Below are 15,867 nucleotides of genomic sequence, written 5' to 3'. Positions count from 1 at the left end.
TTATCCCACCACAGTCTGCCTGCTTCAAATGGGTGTTTGGAGCTTAGTTTTATAGCTTGACAAGTGGACTGTGACCAATGCACCAGGCAAATCAAGTAAAAGAAAGAAAACATCCTTAAAGACAGGATGCTGGAACGTATGCACCATGACAACTGGATTACCTGAGGACCTTCAACAGATCAACGATGCACGTAAAACTGCCATGATCAATGACGAGCTGAAACGACTCAATGTGGATATCGCATCCCTCCAAGAAACTCGGCTAGCATCAAGCAGCTCTCTCAGAGAAAAAGACTACACGTCTATCTGGCAGGGGGAAAGCGCAGAAGAAACACGAGAGCACAGAGTGGGATTTGCCATTGAGAACTCACTTTTGGGGATGACTGAGCCACATACAAATGGATCAGAGAATTTTGGCAGCACACTTGTTCACATCTGAGGACTCAGTCAATCTTGTGAGTGTGTATGCCCCAACGCTCTCCTCGTCTTCTGACATCAAGGACCAGTTCTATGACCAGTTGAACACTACCATCAGCAGGATTCCAAAACACAAATATGTTTTCCTGTTAGGGGACTTCATGCAAGGGTGGGAGCTGATCATAAAGCATGGACCAACTCTCTTGGTCAGCACGGAACTGGTAAGATGAATGTAAACCGTCAGAGACTGCTAGAACTTTATTCCTATTATCTCTGTGTAACAAACTTATTCTTCCAGACAAAGTCGCAACACAAAGTGTCTTGGAAACATCCCTGATCTGGCCACTGGCACCAACTGGATCTTATCACAAGGCATGCCAACCTTAACATTGTCCTCATTACCCAGAGTTATCAAAATGCTGATTGCAACACAGACCACTCTCTGGTACACAGCAAGATCAGACTTAAACCAAAGAAAATACACATATCTAAAGTAAAAAGATGCCTTCATATTAACCTTAGTGCCATAGCAGACCAAGAAAAGCCACACCAATACAAGAACATACTACAAACCCTTGAGACCAGTGATTGTGTCACAAGTGCCCAGCTGAAGCATGAGCAACTGAAGAACACAATCTACAATGCAGCTCTGAATCTTTAGGAAGAAGAAAAACAAGATCAACGACTGGTTTGACGCATATTCCAGTGTATTGACACTAGTCATAGAGGCCAAACACACCAGCCTAAACCACCTACAAGAGAGACCCAAATGAGAAAACCTTACCAGTGCTGAGAGTGGCAAGAACCAAGGTACAACAAACTGCTCAACACTGCACCAACGACTATTGGCTGCACTTATGTGAAGGCATCCAAGTAGCAGCTGATGCAGACAACATCAGAAACATGTATGACGGGATCAAGAAAGCCTTGGGTCCAACTTCAAAGAAGACAGCCCCATTGAAATCAACAACAGGGGAAACAATCAGTGATCGCACCAAGCAAATGAATCCCTGCGTAGAACACTACTCTGACCTTTACTCTAATTAAATATTGTTACGGACATAGCCATCAACGCCATCAAAAGCCTGCCTGTTATGAACCAACTTGACAATGAGCGAACTATTGAGCAGCTTAGCCTTGCCATAGATGGTCTCCCCAATGGAAAGGCCCCTGGAAAAAACTGCATAACCGAGGTTATAAAATGCAGAAAATCTATTCTACTGCAACATCTTCATGAGTTGCTCTGCCTATCCTGGAAAGAAGGTGAAGTACCACAAGAAATGAGAGACGGCAACATCATCACTCTATAAAAACAAGGGTGACAGGAGCAACTGTAACAACTATTATGGCATTTCCCTTCTTAGTATTATGGGAAAAGCCTTTGCCCACTTGTCCTGAACAGACTTCAGACCCTTGCAGGCAGAATCTATCTTGAATCACAGTGCAGCTACAGAGCTGAAAGGTCTACTATCAACATGATCTTCCTGCTGAGATAACTACAAGAGAAATGCAGAGAACAAAAGAAGCTCCTCTACATAGCCTTTGTCGATCTCACAAAGGCTTTTGACCTTGCCAGTAGAAGTGGACTATTCATGCTTCTAGAAAAGATTGGATGTCCCCCCAGGCTCCTAAGCATGATTCGATCCTTCCATGAAAACATGTACAGCACAGTTCAATATGACTCATAGCGGAGTTAAGCAAGGCCGTGTACTTGCCCCAACTATGTTTGGGATCTTCTTCTCCCTGCTACTGAAACAAGCTTTTGGTTCCTCAGCTGAGGGAATCTACTTGCACACAAGGTCTGATGGATTGCTGTACAATCTTGCAAGACTCAGATCTAAAACCAAGACTCGGGAGGCCCTTATCCAACACCTCCTTTGCTGATGACACAGCAGTGACAACCCACACAGAAGCTCATCTTCAAAGTTTAATGGACAGTTTTTCTAAAGCCTGCCAAGACTTTGAGCTTACTAGAAGCCTAAAAAAGACTAACAATGTGCCAAGGAGTTGAGGAAGCACTCTCCATCAAGATCAACAACTATGAACGTGAAGCGGTGAACAAATTCACATGCCTGGGGTCCACTATCGCAGTCAACCTTTCACTTGAAACAGAACTCAACATCCACATTGAAAAACCCGCCACAACAATGTCTAGACTGAACAAGGAGGGTCTGGCAGAACAACAACTGACAGAACACACAAAGATCTGTGTGTATCATGTGTGTGTTATCAGCACACTTTTGTACGGGAGCAAGACCGGGACCTTATATTCTCATCAGGAAAAGAGGCTCAACAGCTTTAATATGCGTTGCCTTCAATGAATCTTTGGAATCTCTTGGAGGGACAGAGTCACCAACACTGAGGTCCTCGAACAGGCCAGCATATCCAGCATCCAAACACTCCTCAAACAAACAGAGAAGCCTCCGCTGGCTTGAGCATGTGTGCTGAATGAATGATAGGCGCATCCCAAAGGACATCCTCTACGGCAAATTGGCATCTGGAAAAAGACGCAACGGAAGCCCAAAATTGCATTTCAAGGATGTGTGCAAGCGAGACCAAGAAATGGATGTGGACAAATGGGAAGATCACACTCAAGACCGGAGCCTTTGGAAACAAGAGTTTAACAAAGGTCTCTGGAGTTCCGGGAGAAAGCTGTCCAGCTTAGCAGAGAAGAAAAGAGCTCACAGAAGGCAGGGCCCAAAGAGTCAAGACACCACCTTTAAATGTGACAGATGCAGCAGAGATTGTCTCTCTCAAGTGGGTCTCTCCAGGCTTAAAACCAACTGAGTAAATTCTTTACCTCTCAGGGGCGCACATTCATGGGCTCCCGAGACTGATGGATGCCTACTACTATTAGACTGTAAACTCTTTGGGGCAGAGATTGTCTTTTTGTTCTGTGTTCATACAGCACCTAGCACAATGGGGCCCTGATTCAGGAGTGCAATACAAATAATAATAAATGATCATTTAGAACAGGTAAGAACAAACAGAGGTGGAGGAGCTCCGAGGAGCCGCAGGTAGCTACTCCACTCACCTCCTTTGAAGTGTTTCAATCCTTTAGAGCCCCACTGTGACACCCTGACACCCCAATATTCACCACTGTCATGTAGTTAGGACATGTTTTGTACAAAGTATGTCTTGTAAGGTATCATTCTAAAAGTCTTGATCTGCTAGACCTTAATATCTCATTGGATTGTATGTGCTATTGTTGTATGTGAAGTTATGAAGTTTGGCTATATATGTCAGGTTTCAGAGTAACAGCCGTGTTAGTCTGTATTTGCAAAAAGAAAAGGAATACTTGTGGCACTGTAGGGAGCCAGGTTGGCTCCCCTCCGAACCAGAGGGTAAAGAGCCACCCTCTGAGCCTGACTGGGCAGGGCCAGGCCAAGCTTCCGCCAATCCCCGGAAGGGGAAAGGTGGGACAGGAAGTACAAAGGACGGGGCCCTCCGCCCAGTGAAGAGAGCACCAGGGAGGGAGACAGACACAGGCTGCTCCCTCGCGATCTTGCTGCTGACCCAGGCGAAGCCCTGGGCAAGGAGGAGCCTGACCGGGGGGAAGGCCTGTGGCAACCAGGGCTGCCGGCCGCTGAATACCCAGAGGACCTGGAGGGGCCTGACTGCAGCCCGGGCCAGCGTGAGTCCGATACCGAGGGGGAGCGGGAGCGGCCCGCAGCGGAATACCCGGAGAAGATGGAGGGACCGGAGCGGCCCGCCTGAGAGACCAGGTAGGAAGTAGCCCAGGGGCCGAACTACACCGTGGGGTGGGTGTGTTTGGTTAGCGGGCGCGGACGGCCCCGCTGACCCAGCGGCAGGACTTTTGCCTCCCGCCGCTGTCAGGGCCCTGGGCTGGAACCCAGTGGAGTTGGGTGGGCCTGCGTTCCCCTACCCCGGCACTCCCCCGCCCGAGGGGCGCGCCGCTGACTCCGGCCGGCACACCTTCCCCGCTAATTCCCCAACGCCCGGAAGGTGTGGCCGAGGCCTGCCACGGAGACCATAGCTCTCCATTCGCCTCTAGGGGCTCGGAGGACCGACCGACACCTGTCACAGGCACCTTAGAGACTAACCAATTTATCTGGGCATAAACTTTCGTGAGCTATAGCTCACTTCACCGGATGCATACTGTGGAAAATACAGAAGACGTTTTTATACACACAAACCATGAAAAAAATGGGTGATTATCACTACAAAAGGTTTTCTCTCCCCCCACCCCACTTTCCTGCTGGTAATAGCTTATGTAAAGTGATCACTCTCCTTACAATGTGTATGATAATCAAGGTGGGCCATTTCCAGCACAAATCCAAGTTTTCTCCCCCCACCCCCCCAAAAAAAACAACCCACTCTCCTGTTGGTAATAGCTTATCTAAAGTGATCACTCTCCTTACAATGTGTATGATAATCAAGGTGGGCCATTTCCAGCACAAATCCAAGTTTTCTTCCACACCCCCCCCAACCTATTTCCCCTTGTTTTTTCCTACCACCCCCCCCAAAGACTTTCTTGTTAAACCCTGGATTTGTGCTGGATTCTCATGCAGAGCTAATCTCAGGGTCTGTGTGTTTCTGCACTTGGGGGTGTCCCTACTTGTATGTGCGCTGGTAAAGTGCAGCCTGAAGCTTGGGGAAGGGCTTGACAGGCTGCATAGCAGTACAGTGTTAAGGGAACCCAGACTGGTGGGTCAGGCAGGCGGAGTGGTACCCCAGTACATCAGGTGGCTCCCCAGACCGGGGCGGGCAACCCATCACACCCACTCCCCCATAGCCAATGGGAGTTTTGCACAAGAGCAACCTGCAGGAGCAAGTCAATGCTCACCCATGCTGGAGCCTGAGAGAATTCTTCCTTCCCCCAATTCCTGATGATCCCCAGCATCCAGCTCTTCCTCTTGTTTAATCCAGATTAAAGTGTCAGATGTGGAAACTGGTGATTATGTTAATGAGAAACAGAAACAAATTAGTGTGTGTTTTACAAACACGTATTGACCCCTTTCTGCAAAGGATTTGGGGCTAGAGCTCTCTGGGACGGGTGGAAGGTTGATAACATTTTGTGGAGAGAAGGGAAAACAGATGTATAACCACATCTGTCTGGATGTGTTTTCTCATGATGATGGGCCAGGTGCTGTTCACGCCTCTCACCAAGTCCAGGTTCCAACTCACTCCTCACCTGTGCTGGGCTCCACGGGAATTTCTCTGTCCGCCGAACCCCTCTGACCCCTGATACACGGCTCCTCCCCTCCTTCAGCCCGGGACAGGATGTCAGGGTTGGAAATGGCATGGCCTATTCATGAAGACAGAGTTGAGGGGAAATGAGTGGTTTATTCATATTCACCAGGCACTTACATGTGATTTTAAACCTGAGCTGAACAGAGGCAGAACTCGTGATCCTCAGGAAAGCAGATCTCTGCTTTTCCCAGGGGAGCCTGAGGAATTCCCACACTCCTGTAATATTGTACCCTGCAGGGTCACACAGCTCCCCCTGCCTTGTCCACTTTTCATCCTCTTGTCTTGGGGGGGGGGGGGTGTTTCACTTCTGCCTGGGCAGAGTAAGGGCGAAAAGGGGGCGTGGCAGGGGCTGAGACAGGGTGTGGCTGGCATGTGGGTTTCAAGTGCAAATCCAGTTCATGAACATGAGATGCCTGGCAGATACTTGGGAGGGCTCCGAGAGACTCCTACAGCCAGCCAGGAGTAGCAGTTCACCTGTGTGTGCTCTGGAGCTGCGCTTCCAACAGGAAGTTCAGTGCCTCGTATGCAGACTACAGAACACTTCGTGGCCCACTGGCCTGCAGCCCCCTTCTCTCATCTTCCTTCAGCTTGTTGGATGATGAGTAACAAAGCGCTGGGCCCTGCCGACGACTCTCTCTCAGCCCTTGCCCAAACCCTGCATTTTTTAGCCCTTACGGAGAACGTGTGGGTTTGCGATACTTGGTAGAACTCACCGGCGCTAGGGTCCACAGGGATTTCTCTTTCCACCAGCCCTTCCTTCTTCTGGATTCTTTCCTCCAATCCTTCCAGGGATTCCCACCGATCCCTGACACAAGGCTCCTCCCCTCGTTCAATGCGGGACAGAATGTCTGGCTTAGAAACAGCGTAGTCTGTTCATGGTAGCAGATGTTAAGGGAACGTCATGGCCTATTAATATTCATTGCAAATAATACTAAATGATTTTAAACCAGCTCCCCTTCCCTCGCTGGAGCGGACGACAGATCTGAAAGGAGGCCAATACCTAATAAGGATCCTGTAAAAAGATACCATTTCTTGTGGAGGTCGGGTGTGCTTCCCAGCAGAAGAGCCGGGGGTCACCACATAGAAGGGGAGTTGATCGGCCAGAGCCAGTTCAGGGAGGAATGCTCAATGCTATATTATTACCAGGTGAACAAAAGGAGAGATTACTTACCTTACGGTAACTTTAATTCTTCAAGATATTTTATCCCTATGGGTATGCGCACCATAAGCTGTGCATGTAACCAACTTGCCTAAGAGGGAGATATCTCTTTAAGACAGTGGAACTCAACCTGCAGCCCAATCAGCACACAGCTGTGGCCCATGTGACATCCCCAGGGCCATACAGTTAGTCTATATATTGCGTGAATGCGGCTCACATAACATATAGAGAGCTACATATGTGGCCCATAATGGTAAATCGGTTGAGAACCACTGCTTTAAGAGATCTATGAGGGGAGAGGGTAGGAGTAAGTTGTTCTGGGGTCATTGTTGCTAGGCGGATTTAGAACTCCACATCTGGAAGTTTCTGGAATTGGGTGTGGTAGTTCTGGGCATGCTCCAGTAGGTTCCCTGTTGCTGGGGTCAGACACCAGGACAGCAACCAGGTAGGGCCTTTTGCAAAACAGCTGCCATGTGCCCTGCGTAGGCTGGGAGAAGCTGAGCCCAGGAGCAGAAAGCAGATTGTTTTCCCTAACTCTGAAGCATTTTTCAGCAGGTAAGTAATGTTGTTAAACCGACAACAGGGAAGCACAACCAGCGTTAATTAAAGGAAGGGGAAATTGGGAGGTAAATTTATTTTATTGTAATTGTATACTGTGAACGTTGTATTGATTTTATCCCAAATGTTTTAATTACATTAACTCAACCAGTGCGATTCACCAGCTTTTCTTTAAAATTGATCATGGGGAAAGAGTCATTTATATTTTGCAATTTCTTGTAACAGGGTTTGTTTTAAATCTATACACTTAACTGAGTGATTGGCTAGCAGTGATTTCAGCAGAGGAAGAATCTGCATGGATTCCAACTGAAGATTCCTAGAAGCAAGTGGAGGGAAGATGTTGCTTTTGAACCAGCAGACTGTACAGATTTGGTGGTCAAAGAATCAGACTCAGGTGAACTCAACCTAAACTTTTGGGAACTCTGAGTTTCCCCTCACTGTGTTTCTGTGGAGACTGAGCTGTTTAGATTTAATTTGTTTTCTTTATGTTTATGCATAACTGTGAAGACAATGTATACAGTTGCCAAGTTATGTTGTAGAAATTAAGTTATTCTTATTCATTATGTTTCTTTATCATAAGATTTATAATGTTGGTACTTAATTAAGTTCATTCCTTTTGTTCTTCTGGGGACTTGAATGTGGGGAGGTTGACACTGTGCAATCCTTGCTGAAAATCCTTAGACTGAATTTTGGGTTTCCAGCTACCTTTCTGTGGGAGTTGGGTTTTTTAGGCACTAGAGAAGGACAATGAAATGAACTCATCCCCCCGCAAAGGTTACATGTGCACACCCATGTGCTCTCAATGAGAGACAGCAAAGCAGGGTCTGTAGGCCTGCGCAGAGCGGGACCTTGTGCCTCCACAAAAGGGCGTATAAGGAGGTGTGAACTCACTGACACTCAGTTCCTTGACTGTGAAGAAGAGCATCTGCAGCCGAGGGGAAGGAAGGTGGAACTGACATAGGGACAAAACATCTCAAAGAACTCGAGGTCCTATAAGGTAAATAACCTCTCCTCCTCCTTTGAGTGTATATGTCCCTATGGGTGCTCCACCAGAGGAGACTCTCAAGCAGTAAACTCCACAGGGAGGCAAGTCCAAGATGGTTCGGAGTACTGCGTCACCAAAGGCAGAAGTAGGTAAGATGGCATAATGCTTGGCAAAGGTGTAAACAGAAGACCAAGTTGCAGTCCTACACATTTCCGTTATGGGAATGTCTTTCAGCAGAGCTATAGTTGTGGACTGAGGTCCGGAGAGGAGCGTGCTGTCACTTTGTGAGGGGGCCGCATTGCAGCATGTTCTAAACAAGTTGAATTGCAACCCATTAGACAGTCTGAGTGGAAATAGGGTTTCCCTTCATCCTCTCAGCAGATGATACAAATAATCTCTGAGAAGCCCAGGTAGAAGGTTAGAGCTATTCTGACACCTAGTATAAGTAGACTGGTCTCCTCTCCAGAGGCTTTGGGTAAAACACCGATAGGCGGCTTTCATCTAGCTCTGCCATAAGAGCACTGAGCTCTTCCATTCTTCCAGCTGAAGAGACGGCTATAAGGAACTAAGTCTTGAGGGAGAGGTAGAAGTCTCCACCTCTCAAAGTGCTGCAACAGCCACTGGGACGTTGAAGCCAATGTAAGGAGGAGGACGCGGGCCCCGCCGGGGCTAGCAAGCATTCCATTAGAAGGAGCTTCAGTCTAGCCTCCCTGAACTGATCTTACACTTGGACAGAATGTGGGTGTCTCCAAGGCAGCTCAAATGCCTGTCACTACAGAGAAAAGACCTGTGGCAGGTTTGGCAGGACTTAAACCCCAGGATCTTTCGCATAATACAGAGTGTTAATGGACCAAAATGGACTATAGAAAGAAAAAGGGCGGGGGGGGGGGAGAAGCTGTGTTAAAACTGAATGCAGAAATAAAAATGATCACACAAACACAGGAAAAACTAAGAATAAATCACTATGTTAAGAAAGGCGGGAAGCTGAGAACCAGCGGACATGCAACCACTCCATCTCGAGCCGCAGGCAGTTGAGAAGGAACTGAGTGGCAGCAGGTCCGTGCCCCCCTATATCCCCTCATTTGGAGGCGCCACTCTGAGCAGATGTGGGCCTGCAGACACTGCTTTGTAGTTTCCAGTCAAGAGCACATAGCGTGCATGCATCCTACGGTGCAGCACCCTATGGACATACACTCAAAGAACTAGCTGATACAATGGTAGGACTGAGATTTTAAATCAGCAGAAGACTGATTTTACCACAGGATGGAGTGATCTGGATCTTTAAGGAAACGAAGGATGGTTTTGTATTTCAGGCACTGGCCTGCTACTCAGCACACCTGGGTTCAATTCCTGGCTCTGCCACAGACTCCCTGTGTGACCTGACAATCACTTAAACTTGCCAAACCTGATCCAAAGTGCTCTAAAGTCAATGGGAGACATTCCACATGCTTCAAAGGGTTTGGGAAAACTAGATAGCTGTAGCTCACGAAAGCTTATGCTCAAATAAATTTGTTAGTCTCTAAGGTGCCGCAAGTCCTCCTTTTCTTTTTGCGAATACAGACTAACATGGCTGTGTTAGGATATAGATATTCAGGCCTGTCTGTAAAGGCCTATCCTTTAAGAATTTAGGTGTATTCTTAATACTTGGCTAGTTATAGAGGTATAAAAGAAAGAATCAAAATCACTGTCTGATGGTGTAAGAGCCTTCTTTTACTGTGACAGTCTGAGGCCCTGTTCTTAGGCTAAGGCCTTTGGCTAAGCAGCAGAGGCAGCCATAAGCTGGGAAGCGAACGGTCACATCCTCACATTCCAAACTAGTCACACTGAAAGAAGGTGCTATTGGGCTCTTAGGAATACAATCCTGTCCTGATAGTGCCTATCGCCTCCAGAGAAAGGGAAGTGCCTAGATAATGTAAAAGGAAACTTAGTTTGATAGCATCCTGTCTGGCAAGAACTCACTTATCAATAGCTGGGATGTGAAATCCTCACTTCTGTATTGTTTTGTCATTATAGTTCCCACTTTGCTATTGTTTGTCTGTATAATCTCTGTCTGGTTCTGTGATTGTTCCTGTCTGCTGTATAACTAATTTTGCTGGGTGTAAACTAATTTAAGGTGGTGGGATATAATTGGTTACATAATCATGTTACAATATGTTAGGATTGGTTAGTTAAATTTCAGGAAAATGATTGGTTAAGGTATAGCTAAGCTGAACTCAAGTTTTACTATATAGTCTGCAGTCAATCAGGAAGTGAGGGGGTGGGTGTGTGTGGGGAAAAATGGGAACAGGGAATGTGGGTAAGGAAATTGGAATCATGTTTGGCTAAGGGCAGGAATGGGAACAAGGACACAGGTGTAAGGCTCTGTGGTGTCAGAGCTGGGAAGGAGGATACTAAGGAAGGAAACTGGAATCATGCTTGCTGGAAGTTCACCCCAATAAACATTGAATTGTTTGCACCTTTGGACTTCGGGTATTGTTGCTCTCTGTTCAAGCAACAAGGACCAGGGAAGTAAGTGGGTGAAGGAATAAGCCCCCTAACAGGCTGCTACTCTGAAACTAGATATTAGAGGCATCGCAGCGATGAACAGGCTCCTCGCGTACTCTGCAGCATGTAACTACAACGGTTATCTGCAGCTAGGAAGCACTGGACCAGATATACATCTGCAGTTTCCAATTTAGTTCTAAATAGGAGGGTGTGTGGTATGAGCTGTCGATTGCTAATGCTCTGGGAAGTAGTGATCCACTGGAAATCAAAGGAACTGGAGAATAACCTGCAATGGGAACCAGAGTAGGAACTGTTTCTAATCAGAGAGTGAAATAGCTATTAGCCAGGATCAATGGCTATTAACTAGGATGGGTAGGGATGTTGTCCCTAGCCTCTGTTTGCCAGAAGCTGGGAATGGGCGACAGGGAACGGATCACTTGATGATTACCTGTTCTATTCATTCCCTCTGGGGCACCTGGCATTGGCCACTGTAAGAAGACACGATACTTAGCTAGATGGACCTTTGGTCTGACCAGTATGGCCGTTCTTATGAAAACTGATCCTTACCCAGAGAGATCAGGGTCTCATAGTTCCCCTTCATAACATTCTTGTAAAGCTCTTTCTGCCATTCCTCTAAATTCTCCCACTCCTGTTCATTAAAATAGACTGAGATGTCATCAAATGTCACCGGCACCTGGAATCACAAGGGTTATAATAAGCTTCTTCTTAGACTATAAGGACCTGACCCAAAGCTCACTCAAGTGAATGCCACTGACTTCCATAGGTTATGGAGGAGATCCTTATGGCAGGGAATGAATCTTGTGCTGTGCTCTTAGATGCACCAAGACCGGAGCACGAATTTTAGCAGAAACTTTGAAGAATCAGGGCCAAATTCAGCAAGAAGATGTGTGTCTCCTGAAAAGTGCAGAGCACCCTCAGCTCCCACTGACTGCATGGAGCATTTGTAGGTGGTCTGTTGAGAGCATCTGGTTGGCTAGCTGTGGCGTAAGTTTCCAACCACTGTTTCCAAATTGCATCAGAAGTGATACATAAGTACACTCCTAATATTACTTTTTCACATCAGCACTTGCTGGAGATGAACAGCAAATCAGTGACTGAGCTGGAAACAGAGCCCAGATGTCCCGACTCTCAGTCCCGTACATTATCCACAAACGACTGGACCAACTGGATCTGGCCAGTAAGTTACTGGACACTTTGAAGCCAGTAAGATCACTCCCTGCACCTAAGGTGTAATAAAGTGAATTAAGGGGGCCTGCATATCAGAAGATATGAAAACCCGTTCAGTACCTAAGTTCCTATCCCTCAGCACTAGCTAGGACGGGATAGGCAACCTATGGCACGCGTGCCAAAGGCAAAACATAAGCTGATTTTCAGTGGCATTCACACTGCCCGGGTCCTGGCCACCGATCTGGGGGGCTCTACATTTTAATTTAACTTTAAATGAAGCTTCTTAAACATTTAAAAAACCTCATTTACTTTACTTACAACAATAGTTTAGTTATATATTATAGACATATAGAAAGAGACCTTCTAAAAAACTTAAAATGTATTACTGGCACAAAAAACCTTAAATTAGAGTAAAGAATAAATGAGGACTCAGCACACCACTTCTGAAAGGCTGCCAACCCCTAAGCTAGGATATTGTTACCTTGGGGACTTCTCCCTTAGTGCCTGGGGGCAGTCTTAAGATCCAGAAGTTCCTGTTTCTCAGCAGGTTTTCCATGTTCTCCAGCCTCCTCTGCAGGAAGTTATTCTCCTGGATCAGAGTTCCCAAAATAGTCCATTTACTCTCCAGCTGGTTACCAAATTCCATCGCTGTCTTCTCACAGTCTGTTAACTTCTTCTCAGTTGTCCCTGTTCTCCTCTCCAGATTCAGTAATCGTGAGGCATGGGAATTCACCTTCCTCTCCACAGCTTGGATGGCAGCCACTACTGTCCACAAGGAGATCTCTGTAGTGTGGTGATGGGCTTCATTCACAGGAGTTTGTTCGGGAACACCAGGAGCCTGCTTGCAGGAAGAAAAACGAAGTCAGTATCAGCAAAAAACAGCACAAGAACTGTTTCCCTTCCTGTAGTGAAGCAGATTTGAAATGGAAACCCCACAATGTCGGACTCATATCAAGTGTGGAACATTCATAGGCTTTAGGGCCAAAAGGGACCATTCGATCATCTAGCCTGATCTCCTGCGCCCCACAGGCCATTCAGTTTTACCCAGTTACCCCGGTACTGAGCCAGATAACTAGTGTAGCGGTCCTCAAACTGTGGGTCGCAATCCCCTGACTCCGTTTTCACGAGGCTGCGGGGGCAGCTCCGGGAAGCGGAAGGTGGGGGGTAGGGCCAGGTGTCCGGTTTTCAGCCGGAACGTCTGTCTGGCCGAAAAGGGATCCTGGCGGCTCCAGTCAGCACCACTCACCCGGCCCTTACTGCACGAACTAGCAACCGACGAGCTGGTGTCTTGACGCTCTCCACAAGCCCGCGCTCTGCGCACCCCGGCGGGGACCTACAGCCCCCCAGGGCGCCCACGGCCGGGGGCTCGGCGGAGCTTGGACACAACAGCAGGAAGCCCGAGCACGACGGCCGGTTTCTCTGGGGCAAGGGAGGCTCCCGCACAGACCGACAACCTCCCCGCCGGGCCGGGCCGGGCCGGGCGTGCGCCCAAGGGGGCCCCCGGGAACCGGGCAGCTTCCCCCCAGTGCCCGGGGCGGAGCTGAACCCCCCGGGGGTACCTGGGGAGCAGCGCCGGGCCCCGCCCCTGCCGCCAGGGACCCCCCAGCCCGGCCGGGCGGCACCGCGCTCCCGGGGCAGCCCGGGCCGGGCGGGGAGAAGCTCCCGGGGCCCGAGGCCCCCCCGCCCGCCGGGCCCTTACCTGGGCAGCGGCCCGCTCGGCCATGGCCCCCCCGGGCGGGGCTGCTCCCGCGGGCCCGGCCCGGCCGAGCCCCGCTCCCGCCGCGGGCTAGGCAGAGTCCCGGCGCCGCCTCGCCACGGGCCGGCCCCGCTGCCGGGCGCCGCGCAGTGCATGCCGGGAGCGAGCCGCGGCCTCGCCCCCCCAAGAGAAGCGCCTGAGCCGGAATCCGCAGGGGCGCCGCGAGCGGACAGCGCCGCCTGCAGGGCGCGGCGGAGAACGCAGCTCGTGGCCCGGAAGGTTCAGCCCGAAAGGCCGCGTCCATCCTCCCCTGCTGTGCGAGCCCCGCCTCCCCCCAGCACCAGGCGGGGGTGCCCCTGTAAATACAACGGATATTGATTCAGAGATTTTACCCCCCCCTCCCTCCCTCCCCCCCCCACCCACCCACCAGGGTCCCCTCCCTCCCCACCAGGGTCCCCTCGACTGAGCTCCCGTACTAGCCCTTCCATGGCACCCCTTACCGCCCTGCAGAATCCACACCAGAAAGAAATCCCCTTAAGTCGGGACCCAAGGAAGAGGAGGACTTGTGGCACCTTAGAGACTTAACACATTTAGCTGAGCACAAGCTTTCCTGAGCTACAGCTCCCTCCACCGGGTGCATTGCACAGCGGGCCAGTAAATACCTGGCCCTAGTGCCAGGGCCCGGGCTGGTGCAGTTACGGACAGATCACTCACGGCGCAAGCCCCTGCCAAGTGCCTTGGAAGGGTCATGGAGAAGCAGGGTTGTGCCAACCCTCCCAGCTTGGCCTGGACTCCCCAGCAGTTAAAGATGATGTCATGTGAGGAAATCTCCAGGAATTCGTCCAACCAAAGCTGGCAACCCTACAGAGAAGATCAAGGGCCCAGATTTATGAATAGTGGAAAGACTTCAGTGGGGCTACATCTGAACCCAGCCCTACCTGCTCCCTCGCAAATAAACCCACATTCTGCAGCATGGTCCCTGGATTATGCAGCAGTTTAAATTATGAAATTACAGGCCAGATCCTCAGATGGCGTAGAGTAGCCTCGCTCTGTTGACTTCAACTTAACTAGGGTGATATACAGCCAGTGAGGAGCTGGGCCTAACTTTCGTTAAATGAGCTGAATATGAAATGATCAGTACAAGAGCCTGCATGTTATTTATTTTGATACTGAGCACAATTTATGTTGCCCCCACATTTTCAGCATTCAGTAGGCCCCAGATTTTTATTTCACTGCATCATTGAAGTTGTCATGGGGGAAAGATTCAGGCAGCTGGGACTTGGAGGATTAGCACAAATGGAGACATTAGAGGCAGTTTGGGACTGTAGGATAAGCACAGTAGTTTGATGTTTCTGCTAAAATGAGTAGCAGACTCAATGGTTTTTACATTTGAATTACCACTGTTAGGATCCAGAGGCAGCACCCTATACAGATGTGTGGGGCGAGTGGTTTCAGACAGTCTGCCAACACAAGAAAGCCACACCGCATGAGTTAGGTCAGGTCTGCACTACAGATCTATATCAGTCTAACTATGTCACTCAGGGTGTGAAATAATCCACCCCCGGAGCGATGCAGTTACACTGGCCTAATGCCTCGCATAGACAGCACTATGTTGGCATGAGAACTTCTCCCACCCCCATAACTACTGCCTCTACAGCAGGGGTTCTCAAACTGGGGGTCAGGACCCCTCAGGGGGTTGCGAGGTTATTACATGGGGGGGTTGCAAGCTGTCAGCCTCCACCCCAAACCCTGCTTTGCCTCCAGTATTTACAACGGTGTAAAATATATATACAAGTGTTTTTAATGTATAAGGGGGGGTGCACTCAGAGGCTTGCTGTGTGAAAGGGGTCACAAGTACGAAAGTCTGAGAACCCCTGTTCTAAAGGAAAGGAATTAACGACACCAATGCAAGAAACTCTCACCTTGGTGCTAAAGCACTAGAGTGGTGCACACAAAGACAAGCCCTTACATTCAGTTCAAGTTTCCAAGGTTATCTGGGCAATCATAAGACCTGCAGCCATAAGCTGAATAAGCGAAACACCGGATTCTGAAACACATGCTCTGGGTGGCTGGTTTTGGATTACCACAGCACTATAGGCCTTAACTTTTACCAACTCATAATTATGATTTCAATAGGACTACTCAGACTTAAAGTTACGCACCAAG

At 48.9% G+C, this 15,867-nt stretch overlaps 1 protein-coding gene across 1 annotated transcript in view; it reads right to left on the bottom strand.

Moving 5' to 3' along the window:
• The window catches only part of LOC140905764 (uncharacterized), a 29,687-nt gene extending 15,849 nt beyond the window's left edge, over window positions 1–13,838 (bottom strand). Inside the window, exons 1-6 of the mRNA XM_078851343.1 lie at window positions 13,705–13,838; window positions 12,487–12,846; window positions 11,385–11,511; window positions 6,345–6,500; window positions 5,573–5,686; window positions 5,225–5,329 (exon numbers count right to left, since the gene is read on the bottom strand). Coding sequence (XP_078707469.1) covers window positions 5,225–5,329; window positions 5,573–5,686; window positions 6,345–6,500; window positions 11,385–11,511; window positions 12,487–12,846; window positions 13,705–13,728 — 886 coding nt within the window. The 5' untranslated portion in view covers window positions 13,729–13,838. The remainder of the gene's footprint in view (window positions 1–5,224; window positions 5,330–5,572; window positions 5,687–6,344; window positions 6,501–11,384; window positions 11,512–12,486; window positions 12,847–13,704) is intronic.
• Between the last annotated feature and the right edge of the window lie 2,029 nt (window positions 13,839–15,867).

Source organism: Lepidochelys kempii, chromosome 2, assembly GCF_965140285.1.
Source record: "Lepidochelys kempii isolate rLepKem1 chromosome 2, rLepKem1.hap1, whole genome shotgun sequence".
NCBI classification, from domain to species: domain Eukaryota; kingdom Metazoa; phylum Chordata; order Testudines; family Cheloniidae; genus Lepidochelys; species Lepidochelys kempii.
This window is presented reverse-complemented; position numbering and strand designations above follow the sequence as displayed.